The 15,527-nt window shown below is 42.0% G+C and overlaps 1 protein-coding gene across 1 annotated transcript in view; it reads right to left on the minus strand.

The window, feature by feature from the left end:
* Positions 1 to 10,676: 10,676 nt before the first annotated feature.
* Positions 10,677 to 15,527, minus strand: part of cdh27 (cadherin 27) — a 40,777-nt gene continuing 35,926 nt past the window's right edge. Inside the window, exon 17 of the mRNA XM_056468376.1 lies at positions 10,677 to 15,207. Within this exon, the coding sequence (XP_056324351.1) occupies positions 15,001 to 15,207 (207 nt within the window). The 3' untranslated portion in view covers positions 10,677 to 15,000. The remainder of the gene's footprint in view (positions 15,208 to 15,527) is intronic.

Consider the following 15,527-nt stretch of genomic DNA (forward strand, 5'->3'; position numbering starts at 1 on the left):
TCAACGCAATCAGACATGAAGCAAATCTCAAACCACATGTTAGCAGACAATTAGCCTAAATTTAACATCTAACGAACAATTGTTAAACTTGTAAAATCTGATCAAGCTGATGGTGCGGATGAGGTTTTGGATGAATGGACGAGATGGACAAATTTGTAAAATCAAGTCTATTAATTGCTTTATTAAAACAATCACAACACAGAGTTGCTATTAGTTTCGAAATGTTTTTTTTTATTTTTCAAGATTCAGATTTAGGAAACTCTTGAGGGTGTTGAAACCTTAGGCATTTCTTAAAACATACAGTATGGAGTTTATGTAATAACCATTTCTGTTGATGCTAGATGCTAATGCAACCTGTTACAGGGGGAAAACAGTCCAAAATCATCTAAAAAAATCTTACCATGCTTTTGATAAAAGAAAAAAAATATATATTGTATTAATTTAATTGCATATGAATGAATGGACGCTTTACAGCCAGTCTTAAAGAAAAATAAATTGGTGATTAGAATGTTTTATGACTCTAAACAGTTTATGCAACTGGGCCCATGTCTTAACCCTGCTGAAAAATCCAGCTTAAACCAGCCTAGGCTGGTTGGCTGGTTTTAGCTGGTTGACCAGCCTGGTTTTAGAGGGGTTTTGGCCATTTCCAGGCTGGTTACCAGCCTTTTCCAGCCTGGTCTTAGCTGGTCAGGCTGGAAAATGACCAACTAAATCCAGCTAAAACCAGCTTGACCAGCCTGGTTTAAGATGGACATAGCTGGTTTTAGCTGGGCTCCCAGCCTGGCTTGGTGGTCAAGCTGGTTTTAGCTGGTCATTTTCCAGCCTGACCAGCTAAGACCAGGCTGGAAATGGCTGGAAACCAGCCTGGAAATGGCCAAAACCCCTCTAAAACCAGGCTGGTCAACCAGCTAAAACCAGCCAACCAGCCTAGGCTGGTTTAAGCTGGATTTTTCAGTAGGGAAGTTTAGCATCATTGCATTCACTAGTGCGAGCTAGCTCAGATTTGGCCCATGGTTGTGGGCTCACTGCTGGCTCTTTGTGAGTGGCCACCACTAGTGGACAGCCCACATTAATCCCATGAAGGCCTAGCATGGGCTAGCCTATTCGGGCCCAAAGCAGGCTATTTGCTTACTGGCAAAGCATTAGCCAATTAGTGTTGGCCCTGTATAGGCAGCCCTCATCTAGCCCCCGATAAGCCCTCATTAGGCCCACGCTGGCCGTGGACGGGCAGGCCCACAGGCCCCCCACTGAAATTTGAAAATTGGTTGAAATGGTTCCTCCACTGATTTGTGTGCATGAAAGACTTGTAAACAAGTTACATTGTCACATGTTTTACCACTCTTTCAGTCCATTTTATTTTTCTTAACACTGCAACTACCAGAATTCTTTAACTACTTGAATGGTCATAGCAGTAATTCTGATCGTTATCATATAAGAAGTAATATCTTCATATTTATATTCAAAGCTTCTAGTAGATATTAGAATTAAGCTTTGCATGTAAATATGACGTGACAATATTACTGCTAAACTGACAAGTTGAAATGCAAGGACTCAAGACTGAGCTAATCTTTTCTGGACCAGCACAGCCTGTGTAACTTTAATTTATGAGATTTGTAATGAGGTAAAATAACTAGCTGAGGAATTCGAAGATGACAGGTGTGAAAACCAAATCTTTACTGTCTTTTTCTGTATAAATTCATTAATAGTTTTGTCTTGTTTCAGATGCTGTTTGCATGTGTTTGAGAATTATTTTAGGGGATCAATATGTAAAACTTTATTTATATTCAAATGATCCAAACTGCCCATCAATACACTTGTAGGCTGCAGCTTCACTCTTTTTTTCTTCTTTTTCTATTTTTCATTTCACAGTTACACATAAATATACCAGTTGTATGCATATCTTAGACCTTTATTTCTGCTTCTGTGCAAAATCAATATGTAATTTTCCCAGAAATTATTCACTATTTCTTTGTGAAGTGCACAAATTGATAGTGGAGTGCTATGGCCGATCCTGAAAGCTTGTCTGACAAAGAGAAGTAGGGTAAGGTTTGTGAAGGGTCAATTGTGGGAGACTATTTCATGCTAATTATTGCTGCTTTCCAAATGAATGAGCTGTGAGAAATGCTAAAAACAGGCTAAAAGTTACAGGATCTCCCTCATTTTCTTTTGCAAAAACCACAGTGGAACAAAAGACCAACACACTAGCCTCACTGGTCTGGTACCATTTTTGTGGTGTCTCAGGCAGTTAATCATAATCCCCCCCCCCCCAGGCATACCACCCCTTAACTGAATCTCCCAATGTTCACCAAACTCTTGGCTTCTAAAAAGTAAGGGTTAGTTGACTCAAAAATAAAAATTCTGTTATCAATTAGTCAACCTTATATTGTTCCTCCACCCTGAGACCTTTGTTAATCATCAGAACACTAATTAAGCTATTTTAGATTAAATCCAAGAGAATTTTGACCCTCCATTGAGTGCAATGGTCTCAAGACACTTAGTAAAGTTCCAGAAAAGGAACCCCAAAACTTTCAAAACATCACGTGACTTTAATGGTTCAACTGTAATCACACAAAGCTCCTAAAACACTTTTGTGTGGCAAAATAACTGTATTGTTATTTGTAACTGTAACACGTTATTTTTTCATATATCTTACTTTGATTATATACAGCTACTCAGTTAACATGATAATGACATATGTCATATTTCCTAGTTCCTTCGAAAGGCCACACTCAAAAGGCTCTGATTGGTCAGCTGACATAATGTGCTGTAATTCATGGATCAATGTCAAAAAGCGTTTAGTAGCAAGTAGCATTTCTTGTTGTTTTCATCCTTGTTTACGTCCTTGCTACAACATGCCATTATTTCTAGAAACTCTGCATGTAGTAGATCAACTTTAACAAATAAAGCTACATACAGGTTGTGGATCACAAGCCACAGCTTCTTCTAATATAGTTGGAGCTGCTCCTTCTTTGAGGAGTTTTTACCTGAATACAGCACTGAACTGGGAGACATTCTGGAAGCTCTCCTTTGTCAAATTCTAGCTGTATCTTTTTTATAATTCTGTGGAACATAATTAAACATAATTAAAATTGAACTGTAAGCATTTCTCTCTTTGTGTTGTGTGGAAGCCCAAATACAGAAACAGAACGAGCTGTGGAAATAGATAATTAGAAATTAGAAATAGATAAATAGATCATTTCTCTGCTATAACACTATAGCGCTTCAGGCTACGGCCTGTTTTTGTGTGGGCTGTATGCGCCTGATGAATGCACGTAACCTCAACCTTTGTGATCTTCCTAGCCCGGATGAATTTTTTGTAGTCCCCAAACTTTGTTCACTGTAGGCTTTGCTAAGCAAACTCTGTAAAACTCAATGTCTCCTTTCGCATTAAACTTTGAGTGTATTACTTTCAGAGATGTTGTTTATGTTCACACAGTGTCATGGATTGGTCAGGCTCTCACGACCCCCACTCACGAAGATCACCATCACCTGACTTCTAATGAGCACACAGCTGCATCACATTCACGAGCACCAGATAAAAGCACAGCACTCCAGTCGCTCATTGTCCGGGCTCGTCTCGACGAAAGCGGACAACTGAGCGACCACTCAGCGTAGTCATCCTCAGCTAAAACAAACGATTTACTTACCTGTTCTCTTTGTATTCCTCCTAGTCTTCCTGGTCCTCCCGAATCGTCCTGTCTTCCAGTCCTTCCAAGTCTGTGTCATCCTCTGTCAGCTGTATCTGGTGTGTGCTGTCCATCCTCGTGTATTCCTGTTACCCAGCCACGGAGGAAAAGACCCCAACATCATTCCTGATCCTCCTGGCTATCCTTCATGTGCTCCTTGTTGTCATTTAATAAACACCCTAACGTTTCCTTACCTCTGTCTCCTGTCCGCTTCATAACAGAAGCCCGGACCCATAACGACGACAACATGAGCACCCCCGATCACCTTCAAGAGCTGGTGGACCAGTTGAAGCGGATTCTACAGCCACCAGCTCCACTTTCCAACGCACCACCAGCACCGAGCACTTCCGCCTCCACAGTTTCTTCTTCGGCCCTTCCTTCCAGTCCCATGGCCCGACCAGCGCCCTACTCAGGCGGAGCGGGGGAGTGCAATGGTTTTCTGTTACAATGTTCCCTCATATTCGAAATGCAACCTTCTCTATATCCCACAGATAAGTCGAAGATCGCCTACATCGTATCTCTACTCTCTGGACCTGCACTTAAATGGGCTGAGACGATCTGGAACCAAGCCGGGCCGGTCATGAATTCCATCACTACCTTCACGGAGTATTTCAAAGAGGTGTTTGGACGTTCTGATGGGGAAGTAGCCGCTGGAGAGCAGCTGTATCATCTAAAGCAAGGTACTCTATCTACACAGGAATATGCTCTCCGGTTTCGCACTCTAGCAGCTGCAAGTGGATGGAATGAGAGATCGTTGTTGACCACGTACCGGCTCGGCTTGGAACCCACTCTCCGAATCCAACTGGCCACATTAGATGATACAATGGGTCTGGAGAGATTCATCCAACATTCTCTCCGATGTTCCGATCGTCTCCGTTCCTATCAACAGGACACCATCACCCCCTCGTCTGCACTCCTCCAATCGCCTGAGTCAACAGCCTCTCCAGAACCAGAACCCATGATAATAGAGTCTGGAAGACTGACATCAGCGGAACGACAGAGGAGGCTGACCCGGGGTCTGTGTCTATACTGCGGTGTCAGTGGACACACCCGTATGGAGTGTCCCCTTCGTCCCATTCGGACTTCAGTGAGTGTATTCAGTACGAATATTGAACAATGTAAACCACTTACTACCACCGTACAAATAACTACTGCCTCTATTTCTCTCCTTGTCACAGCCCTCATCGACTCCGGGTCAGCAGGGAACTTCATCTCCCAATCCCTCTGTCGTCAACTCCACCTCCGTACTGAGGCGTCCTCGCATATATACCAGATACAACCGATAACCCAGTGCACTCGATCTTCGACCCGTATCCATCGACAATGCGAAGACATCCTTCTTCAAGTGGGGTTGTTACATCAAGAGAGGATTCAATTTCTGGTTCTGGAGGGTGCAAATATGGACATCATTCTAGGGCGCCCGTGGCTGGTGAAGCACGATCCCATCATCTCTTGGGGCACAGGAGAGATAAAGAAATGGGGATCTGGATGTACACCTGCCTGTTTTCCAAATCTCCCTCTTCAAGGTCGGAACCCCATTTCTTTGTTTGCAACATCGGTCGAGAGCCCTCCTGAGAAGCAGTCTATCCACATTCCTAAGGAGTACAGCTCCTTTCATGATGTCTTCTGCCCCAAGAGAGCTTCCCAGCTACCGCCGCATCGGCCATGGGACTGCGCGATCGACCTAGTTCCAGATGCCCAGTTGCCAAGAGGTAGGATCTACCCGCTCTCGCTTCCAGAGAATCAGGCAATGGAAGATTACATAAGGGAGGCTCTGAGTCAGGGGTACATACGTCACTCAAAATCACCAGCCGCCTCAAGCTTCTTCTTTGTGGCCAAGAAGGACGGAGGGCTGCGTCCATGCATCGACTACAGGGTCCTAAATAACGGTACAGTAAAATACCGATATCCCCTTCCTCTGGTACCAGCCGCTTTGGAACAGCTCCGAGAAGCTAAAGTCTTCACTAAATTGGACCTCCGCAGCGCGTATAATCTGATAAGAATACGTGAGGGGGACCAATGGAAGACAGCATTCGTGACCCCTACTGGCCACTATGAATATGAGGTCATGCCTTACGGTCTGGTCAACGCCCCCTCCGTATTCCAAAACTTCATTCATGAAGTCCTCCGGGAGTTTCTTCACCACTGTGTAATAGTGTACATAGATGACATCCTCATTTACTCCCGGAGTGAGGCCGAACATCGCCAACACGTTGCGGAGGTCCTACACACATTGAGAGAACATCACCTCTACCTCAAAGCGGAGAAATGCTCATTCCACCAGAAGTCGATTCATTTCTTGGGATACATCATTGACCAAACCGGTATACGTATGGATGGGAAGAAAATTGAGGCTGTTCTATCCTGGTCAGAACCCACTTCCATTAAGGAGCTCCAGAGGTTTCTTGGGTTTGCTAACTTTTATAGACGGTTTATCAAGGACTACAGCAGGATTACATCACCTCTCACTAATCTCCTCAAGGGTAAACCCAAAGGACTGGAGTGGACCAAAGAAGCAGCCGCAGCCTTCCGCCTTCTTAAGAAGGAGTTCACAAGGGCCCCACTCCTGACTCATCCTGACCCAAATCTTCCTTTCGTGGTGGAAGTGGACGCATCCACCACCGGCGTCGGGGCAGTATTATCTCAACATCATGATACACCGCCCCGACTGCATCCCTGTGCCTATTTCTCTCGGAAGTTGAGCCCGGCGGAGCAGAATTACAGCATAGGAGACAGGGAGCTTCTAGCAATCAAGCTAGCCTTGGAGGAGTGGCGTCACTGGTTGGAGGGAGCCAAACATCCGTTCCAGGTGATCACAGATCACAAAAACCTCCAATACATCAAAGAGGCCAAGAGACTATGTCCACGTCAAGCCAGATGGTCACTTTTCTTCTCACGTTTTGATTTCTCCATTTCCTATCGTCCAGGACCCAAGAATCTAAGAGCAGACGCTCTCTCTCGTTTACACGAGCATCACGATCATGAAGAACTCCCAACGAAGATTCTTCCCGAACACATCTCCATTTGTCCGATCACCTGGAACGCTCCTCCAGTCGTTGCCACTCCGGAAGCCCCTGCTCCGCCGGGATGCCCTCCTCATCGGCAGTTCATACCACCTGAACACCGGGTAGATCTGATCCACTCCTTACATACCTCGCTAGGCACTGGACATCCAGGGATCAACAATACTCTCTCGCTAGTATCCCAACGATTCTGGTGGCCAAACATGGCAAGGGATGTGAGGCAATATGTTCAGGGCTGTAAGGACTGTGCCCAATCCAAGAGCCCACGTCATCTACCCGCTGGAAAGCTCCATCCCTTGCCGATTCCGAACCGTCCCTGGTCACACCTAGGAGTGGACTTTATCACTGACCTCCCTTCGTCAGAAGGTAATACCTGTATTCTAGTCATAGTAGATAGATTCTCAAAGTTTGTCAAACTAATCCCTCTGAAAGGTCTTCCCACAGCCTTTGAAACTGCCGACAATATCTTTAATCAAGTCTTCAGGTCATTTGGTATTCCAGAAGATATTGTGTCGGACAGAGGTCCACAGTTCATCTCACGTCTATGGAAAGCCTTCTTCAAGCTCCTAGGTGTGGCCGTCAGCCTCTCTTCTGGATATCATCCCCAAACCAACGGGCAGACAGAGAGGAAGATTCAGGAGGTGGGACGGTTCCTGAGGACCTTCTGCAGTGGTCACCAGAACTCCTGGAGCCAGTATTTGGGCTGGGCAGAATATGCCCAAAATTCACTGCGGCAACCCTCCACCGGACTCACGCCATTCCAGTGCGTCCTGGGCTTCCAACCACCGCTCTTTCCCTGGGATGGCGAACCATCTGATGTCCCCGCAGTGGATCACTGGTTCCGGGAGAGCGAGAGAGTCTGGGACGAGGCTCATCAACATCTGCAGAGGGCAGTCCGTCGAAGCAAGGTAACCGCCGATAGGAGAAGGTCTGAAGAACCCAGATACACACCCGGACAAAAGGTGTGGCTATCCACCCGGGACATACGCATGCGACTGCCCTCTCGCAAGTTAAGTCCCCGATTTGTTGGTCCCTTCACCATCGTGGAACAGGTTAACCCCGTCACCTACAAACTACAATTACCCTCTCACTACCGTATTCACCCTACATTCCACGTATCACTCCTGAAACCCTATCACGATCCTGTTCTTCCCTCCACAGAGCCTGACCACGAAGAGGAACCCCCTCCTCCACTGCTCCTAGAAGAAGGAGCCGTCTACGCAGTGAAGGAGATCTTGCGTTCCCGACGTCGTGGTGGCCAGTTGGAGTACCTGGTGGACTGGGAAGGGTACGGCCCCGAAGAAAGGACATGGGTTCCCAGAGCTGATATTCTCGATCCTAGTCTCATGGTGGAGTTTCATGAGAGCCACCCTGAGTTCCCAGCGCCTAGAGGCAGAGGGAGACCACCACGGCGTCGGAGGTGTCGGCCCTCAGGAGCGGGCCCTGGGGAGGGGGGTACTGTCATGGATTGGTCAGGCTCTCACGACCCCCACTCACGAAGATCACCATCACCTGACTTCTAATGAGCACACAGCTGCATCACATTCACGAGCACCAGATAAAAGCACAGCACTCCAGTCGCTCATTGTCCGGGCTCGTCTCGACGAAAGCGGACAACTGAGCGACCACTCAGCGTAGTCATCCTCAGCTAAAACAAACGATTTACTTACCTGTTCTCTTTGTATTCCTCCTAGTCTTCCTGGTCCTCCCGAATCGTCCTGTCTTCCAGTCCTTCCAAGTCTGTGTCATCCTCTGTCAGCTGTATCTGGTGTGTGCTGTCCATCCTCGTGTATTCCTGTTACCCAGCCACGGAGGAAAAGACCCCAACATCATTCCTGATCCTCCTGGCTATCCTTCATGTGCTCCTTGTTGTCATTTAATAAACACCCTAACGTTTCCTTACCTCTGTCTCCTGTCCGCTTCATAACACACAGATACATTACATATCAACTAAAGTTTAAAATTTGTTATTGAATAGTGGCAATACACCAGTTACTTAAATAAAAAAATATACAAAAAGGTGGAAACACCAAAGCTCTAAAAATATGAATTCATGAACTTGGCTATCACAAAGTATTAGATGTTTCGAGTGCATCAGCTATTCATCATACTACATTTATACTGCACATAGTAAACGAACAACCTGATCTGATCTGATGCAGGAAACATAGGCAAATAAAGACCCGGTTGGGGTCCTTCTCTTTTAAAACTAAACAATACATAATTATATTTTCAAAATGTATGTTTTAAATCTTCATTCCTCTCACATGTACATTTAATAATTTTGCCTGTGCTTTTGTCCGAATGACAGTGAAGTGAAATATCCAGCTAAGGCTTAAATCTGAAAGTGCAAACGAAACGAAAACGCTGTGCTCTGAAGTGTGAAGGAATGTTAGTGTTTCTTTTCCCTACCCAAAGATGAGGCTGTGAAGAGTCAGTGGCTGTAGTTTATTTTAGCAAAAAATACCTCAGCCTTGTGCTGTGTTCCTCTCATTTTTCTAACGAGTGCTTCAGCAATCTACATGCTTACAACAGGGGATTCATCAGCCATTAGTTGAAGGAACGATCAGAAAAGACTATTGATGTATGGGACTTTGTCAAAGCTTGACAGAAACTTTACAGTACACAGTTCTTGGATCAGTTTCTTCCTCCATTTCACAAGTGTAAGTGTGATTAAAATGGCTGCCTCCTTGTTTTCTCTAGCTTGCAAATTATGTATTTAATTGTTTTTTGTTACTTGTAACCGCTTGTACTGTATCTGGTTATCTCTTTATATTCTTATATCGCGTCTAAAACCATGTTGAAAACACGACGCGTGCCGCTTTGTTTACAGATTTAAATGCATTTGTGAGCTTGTGATCTACTGCCAGATGTAGCTGACTGATTCCAGCCCAAAAGCTGTCCAAAAAACGCCGAAATGCCTCACACTAAGGAGGGGTTTGGGAACAAATAAATCACTAAACGAATCATATGGGAGTCCCTGGGATAATTAGATACAAATAAATGCCAATTATAAGAAAATGAAACAGTTTTTTGACCTTGCATGCACATCAGACTGTTGTTGGAGACCCCCCAAAACAAAATATGACCCTTTTTAATGCATAATAGGCGCTCTTTAAGCAACTCATAATAAAGAGGCAATACTCAGGGTATAGGGAATCACCAACTCGATTTCACCAAGTAGGACATGTTCCTGGATTAACATCTATGTTGCTCCTGGAACAACATTCCAATCAGCCAATCAGAATTAAAAGATCTGTTTACCGTTTATGTCACGTTTAGGCTTACAGTAAGGCTTATGCACTTCAAAATGATTGTTTTCCAACTATTATTCCCTTCTGATTTTGGCAATCATTTACAGTTATGGTTGAGTTTAGGGGTAGGGAATAGGTATAGATTTTAGTTTTCAAACAAAAATGATGTTCCAGGATCATTATAGATGTTTATCCAGGATCGCTACGTACTTGGAAAAATCATGACGTGCATAGGGAATAGGGAGGAAAACAAATGTTTAAATGTAGTTTTTAGTTGGCCTTTGAATGTTGCTATTGATTCAGCCATCTGTATGGGATTGGGATAATCCTTTTCACCAGTTTGAGAAAGAGTAGCTGAAGGTTCTGGAAAGTATTGGGTAAAACATTGGCTTTTTCAACTACTGTCTTTCAAGTGATTTTTTTTTACCCATCATCAACACCAATCCTTTTTCCTTGTTATCACTAATAAGCTTTATAATCTTTTTTGAATTATTTTTCACACAAAAACGGGTGTTAAAGGAATGTTATCAGTGGGGGTCTTCTTTCTGCTCTGAGTTCATCCATTCATTAGTCTTCCTTCATCAACTTCTGAATTTCAACAATCCAGTCCGTTCCCAAAGAACAAAATCATGCAACGCCCTACATTTATTCTCATTTCAAGACTGTTTCTAGTGGATGTGTCATGATAGTGGGAAAAAAAGGATAATCTTAACTTCCGTTTCATGATGACTTTAATGCATAATTGACCTGTTGTAGCAGTTTGATTGACATGCAATCCAACCAAACATAACATCGATATTCCGTGCCCTGTAATACTGTCCGACAGCTTTCAAAATAGAGTAACATTGGCGATTAACATGAGAAATGAAAAAACACACACAAATAAGGGTGTTAATGTAATGTTAAACCAAAAATTGAAAATACTGTAATTGGTAATTGTGTACTTTAACAAGATGTCTTGTGCATGCTGGCTGGTTTGCTTTTTTAAAATGTAATGATGTGTTTTAATTAATCAACTAAGTTTTAGATTTTTATAAGACATACAATATATTTATTTCTAAATGCACACTTAAATTATTACATTTATTAACAATCTCTTTTTATTTTCAGAAAATAAAAGAATACATGATGAGCATTCAATCAATATTTTCAGTGCTCTGAAAATAAAACAAAAATCAATCACTGCTTCAAAGGTAGCAAAACAAGAAGTTCATCTATTATCTTTGAGTAACTCATCATTTCTGCAACTTTTTGTTCTTTCTGCATTTTAATTAAGCAAGGATAGTAATATATTTCCAATGTATACAAAGATTGTATTAAAAAAAAAATCACACGATTAAGGATATGTTTCTATTTACATATTTATATCCCTGAGTACAAAATTAGTTTTACTTAAATCATATTACTTTATTTGTTTAAACAATCACACTAAGAATGAAGTACAGATCAATGCAAGTTCTCTGAGGTAGTAATGGCCTGTCTTTGCAGGTGCAAAACACACAGGGGCAGCTATGGCTTAATGGTTAGAGAGTTGGACTTGTGACCCAAAGGTTTGTGAAAGAAGTGAACATATATATAAGTAGAATGAAGTCACATGCATTGCTCAGGTGTGATTTTATCACAGACTTCAACAGAGTGTAAAAATCCTGATGATTCTGTGGGTTTTGTCTATCCGAACACATCTTTATTTTGTATTTTCTATTGGATTCGAGTCAGGTGATTGGCTGGGCCATTCTACAGTTTGAGTTTATTTCCTTGAAACCCTTTGAGAGTTTCCTTGGCTGTGTTTTGATTCATTGTCTTGCTGAAATGTCCACCCTGGTTTCATCTTCATCGTCCTGCTAATGGAGATGTTGGACAGAAGCTGCTAATATTAATTTACAGTGACGAAGGGCAGAGGGTTGCTGAAAAACTACTGAGAGATTTCAGCTGCTGTCTGGGCTTTCACTGCCTTTCTACACCTCTCTTTCTTCATCTGTTCATAACTTTTTCTTGTGTCATTTTATTTTATTTTACAAAACCTAAAATTTCAAGTCAGCAGCAACTTTAAAAATATGTTTTCTGAGAAAAACGATGATGTGATAAATACTCCCAATGTAAAGTTTCCCACTGTATATATATCTTCCACCCTCAGGAGATTTAAAAAAAAAATTTATAAATGAAAAACTAAAAACTGTAAAGTTTATGTTTTAAAATATACATTTAACATGGCAGCTTAGTTTTTTACTTAAAAATTGTAAAAATAGTACTTATCCCATTTAAGACACAAAAAAATCAACATAGGGTTATTTTGAAAACGTAGCCCTATATACATTTCAGGAGATTGCAAATTATGTAGCCAGAAGTATTTATAACAGTTTAAAACAAACGATACGAGACGGTATGATGCCGTTTCTTTTCGTGCTGACTGCTTACCTCCATATGGACAGCTTTACGTTACCAGTTTGTCCAGTGGCTCGTTGCATACATCAGAGGATTTGCGGCACAGATAGGAGTTGACGGTGTTCGAGTCAGGCAAAGAATGATTCCATAAAGCAGGTAAGACAAAAACAAATTACAAAATATAAAATAAACAATTAAAATACAGGGTGAGAATGTGATAAAATTCAGGGGGCTTTTCTTTTTCTGGATCACTTTTCAAAACACTGTCGGTTGGGTTTAGGAAAGGGGTTGGGTGCCTGCCAAGATTTGTCTGCAAAATTCCGGGAAACCGGTGTGTTGGGGTGTGGCGGTTTGTGTTTGTCTGAATAACACAGTTAAGAACTGGGTTAGTAACTGTACTCGTGGCCGATGCAATCGGATAAGTACTATGCCAAAGTTGGCAACCCAGGGATGTTACATACTATAAAAAGGTGAGTACCAGGACAGCGTGAAATAACAGAAGTTTTCTGGTAGAAATAACAAAACGGGATCGGGATGGGTCTGAAATATACGAGACTCCCGGGGAAAAAAACGGAAGTGTTGGCAGGTATGAGTGGGTGAGGGTATCGAACGGTTGGTCAGTCAGTCAGTCGACAGCGGCGGTGGATTTGCGTGAGAACAGTAGGTGTGAATGGCACTCGCGGGAGAAATATGAGATCTAAAAAAGTGTACACAGCGACTTCTGGTGGGTTTACGCGAGAACAGCAGGTGCGAATGGCACTCGCAAGAGAAACTTGAGATCTGAAAAAGCATACACAGCTGCCTCTGCTGGATTTGCGAAAACAAAAACTGCAAAAAAAAAAAAAAAAAAAAAAACGTACCTTCTATGACATATTTGGTGCACTCCAGAAATGTATGGGCTAGGTTTTCAGAATGAGCCTGGGTTGAAAAAATCCAATGTGAGCAAAAAAAAACGAACAAAAGAAAAATGTTACCAATCAAACTGACCAGTGCGATTATGACATATAAAAGACATATAAAGACATTAAGGCTAAAATCTTTCGCTGTTTTTCCCCCTTTGTAACAATTAACTGGACCCTGACTGATCAGTAACTGATCACTAGACAATCATTAATTTTGTTTTGACCCTGGATTACAGATAGAGGCCAGTTTATGAAATGCAGGTCCAAGGTCAGAAAGCAGATCAGGATTAAACTCATTACTGGGCAGGTCTATGGGGTCCAAGTCTGTAAATTTGTCCATGTTGTACTCAAAGGCATAAAGATGAGGCTCGTAATCAAGCAACTAATTTTCTTGAGACTGCATTAAATGTAACCTCTGAAAATTGAGGAATTTAATTAATTAACTTTGATTTTATCTGTTGGTAAATGGAAGATGAATTGGTAACACTTTACAATAACAGTACATAAATAATAATATATTAATATGTAAAGTAAACATTACTTTATTATGAACTAATGATGAGTTAAGGTACGTGAGTTCATGTGTGAATAATGGCAACCTTAATTCCTTGTTAGTACATGCTTGTTTGTTAATTAATGTGTTAATTACCACATTATTAGTTTAACCATCATGAACTTATGACGTTAATGTATAATTATATTGTCATTGTTATTATATTATAGGGTCAAGTATAATTATATGACTTTACTTGGAGGGGGGCACATTATCGTTAACCCATTCTTAACTACTCAAACTCCTTATGGGCATCCTTTTATGTGCGTTTACACTGAATAACAATAGAAAAGTATTCTATCAACACCAACATGGAAAGTTTATACACAGAAGCTCATGAGTAGTTAAGGATGAGTTAATGGTGCCCCTCCAAGTTAAGTCATGTCATAACAGTAAATCACTTTTCAAAACATTGTAGGTTGGGTTTAGGGAAGTCGGTGGGTGCTGGTCAATCGGTGCTTTTTAAAACACTATCGGTTGGGTTTTGGAAAGGGGGTGGGTGTGTACCTGCCAACATTTGTCTCCAAAATTCTGGGAGACCGGTGTGTTGGGGTGTGGTGGTATGTGTTTGTCAGAATAACACAGTTGAGAACCGAATAGTAACTGTACTGTGGTGTTGGTAACTGTACTATGGACCGGGTTTCAGGTGACCGGGGGGGGGTGGGGTGTTGGGGGGTGGTAGGGGAGGCGGTGCTGGAAGAAATAACAAAACGGGAGGGTGGTGGGAGATGGATCTGAAATACGGGAGACTCCTGTGAAAAGCAGAAGTGTTGGCAGGTATGAGTTGGTGGGGGGATCGGACGGTTTGTCTGTCAGTCAGTCAGTCGTCAGTGGCTTCTGGTGGATTTACACGAGAACACCATGCGCGATTTGCACTCGCGAGAGAAATTTGATATCTCAAAGAGCGTACACTGCAGCCTCTGGTGGATTCGCGAAAACAAAACTGCAAAAAAAAACGTAGGTGCTGGGACATATTTGGCACTCTCCAGAAATGTATATAGGGCTACGTTTTCAGAATGAGCCTGGGTTGAAAAAAAAAAACAAACAAAACAAAAAACATTCCCAATCAAATTGACCAGTGCAATTATGACATATAAAAAGACATTTAAAGACATTAAGACTAAAATCTTTTGCTGTTTTTCCCCCTTTGTAACAAATAACTGGACCCTGACTGATCAGTAACTGATCACTAGACAATCATTAATTCTGTTTTGACCCTGGATTACAGATAGAGGCCAGTTTCTTAAATGCAGGTCCAAGGTCAGAAAGCAGATCAGGATTAAACTCATTACTGGGCAGGTCTATGGGGTCCAGATCTGCAAGCTTGTCCGTGTTGTCCTCAAAGGCGTAAAGATGAGGCTCGTAATCCAGCAAATCATTTTCTTGAGACTGCATTAAATGTAACCTCTGAAAATTTAGGAAGTTAATTAATTAACTTTGATTTTATCTGTTGGTAAATGGAAGATGAATTGGTAACACTTTACAACAACAGCCGCTTCAAGTAAAGTCATGTCATAAAGCTACAATAACAGCTCATGAGTTCATGTTGGTTACATTCAGCTTAAACTTAAATGTAAATTAATACATTATTTAACAACACAAACTAATAAGTAATTAAGGTAGCCATTAGTCACACAAGAACTCTTGTGACTCATGTCAGATCACGATTAGATTATTCATGTACTGTTATTGTAAAGTGTTATCGATGAATTTGCTGCTTGAAATTT

The sequence above is a fragment of the Danio aesculapii genome, chromosome 11 (genome assembly GCF_903798145.1).
Source record: "Danio aesculapii chromosome 11, fDanAes4.1, whole genome shotgun sequence".
NCBI lineage: Eukaryota > Metazoa > Chordata > Actinopteri > Cypriniformes > Danionidae > Danio > Danio aesculapii.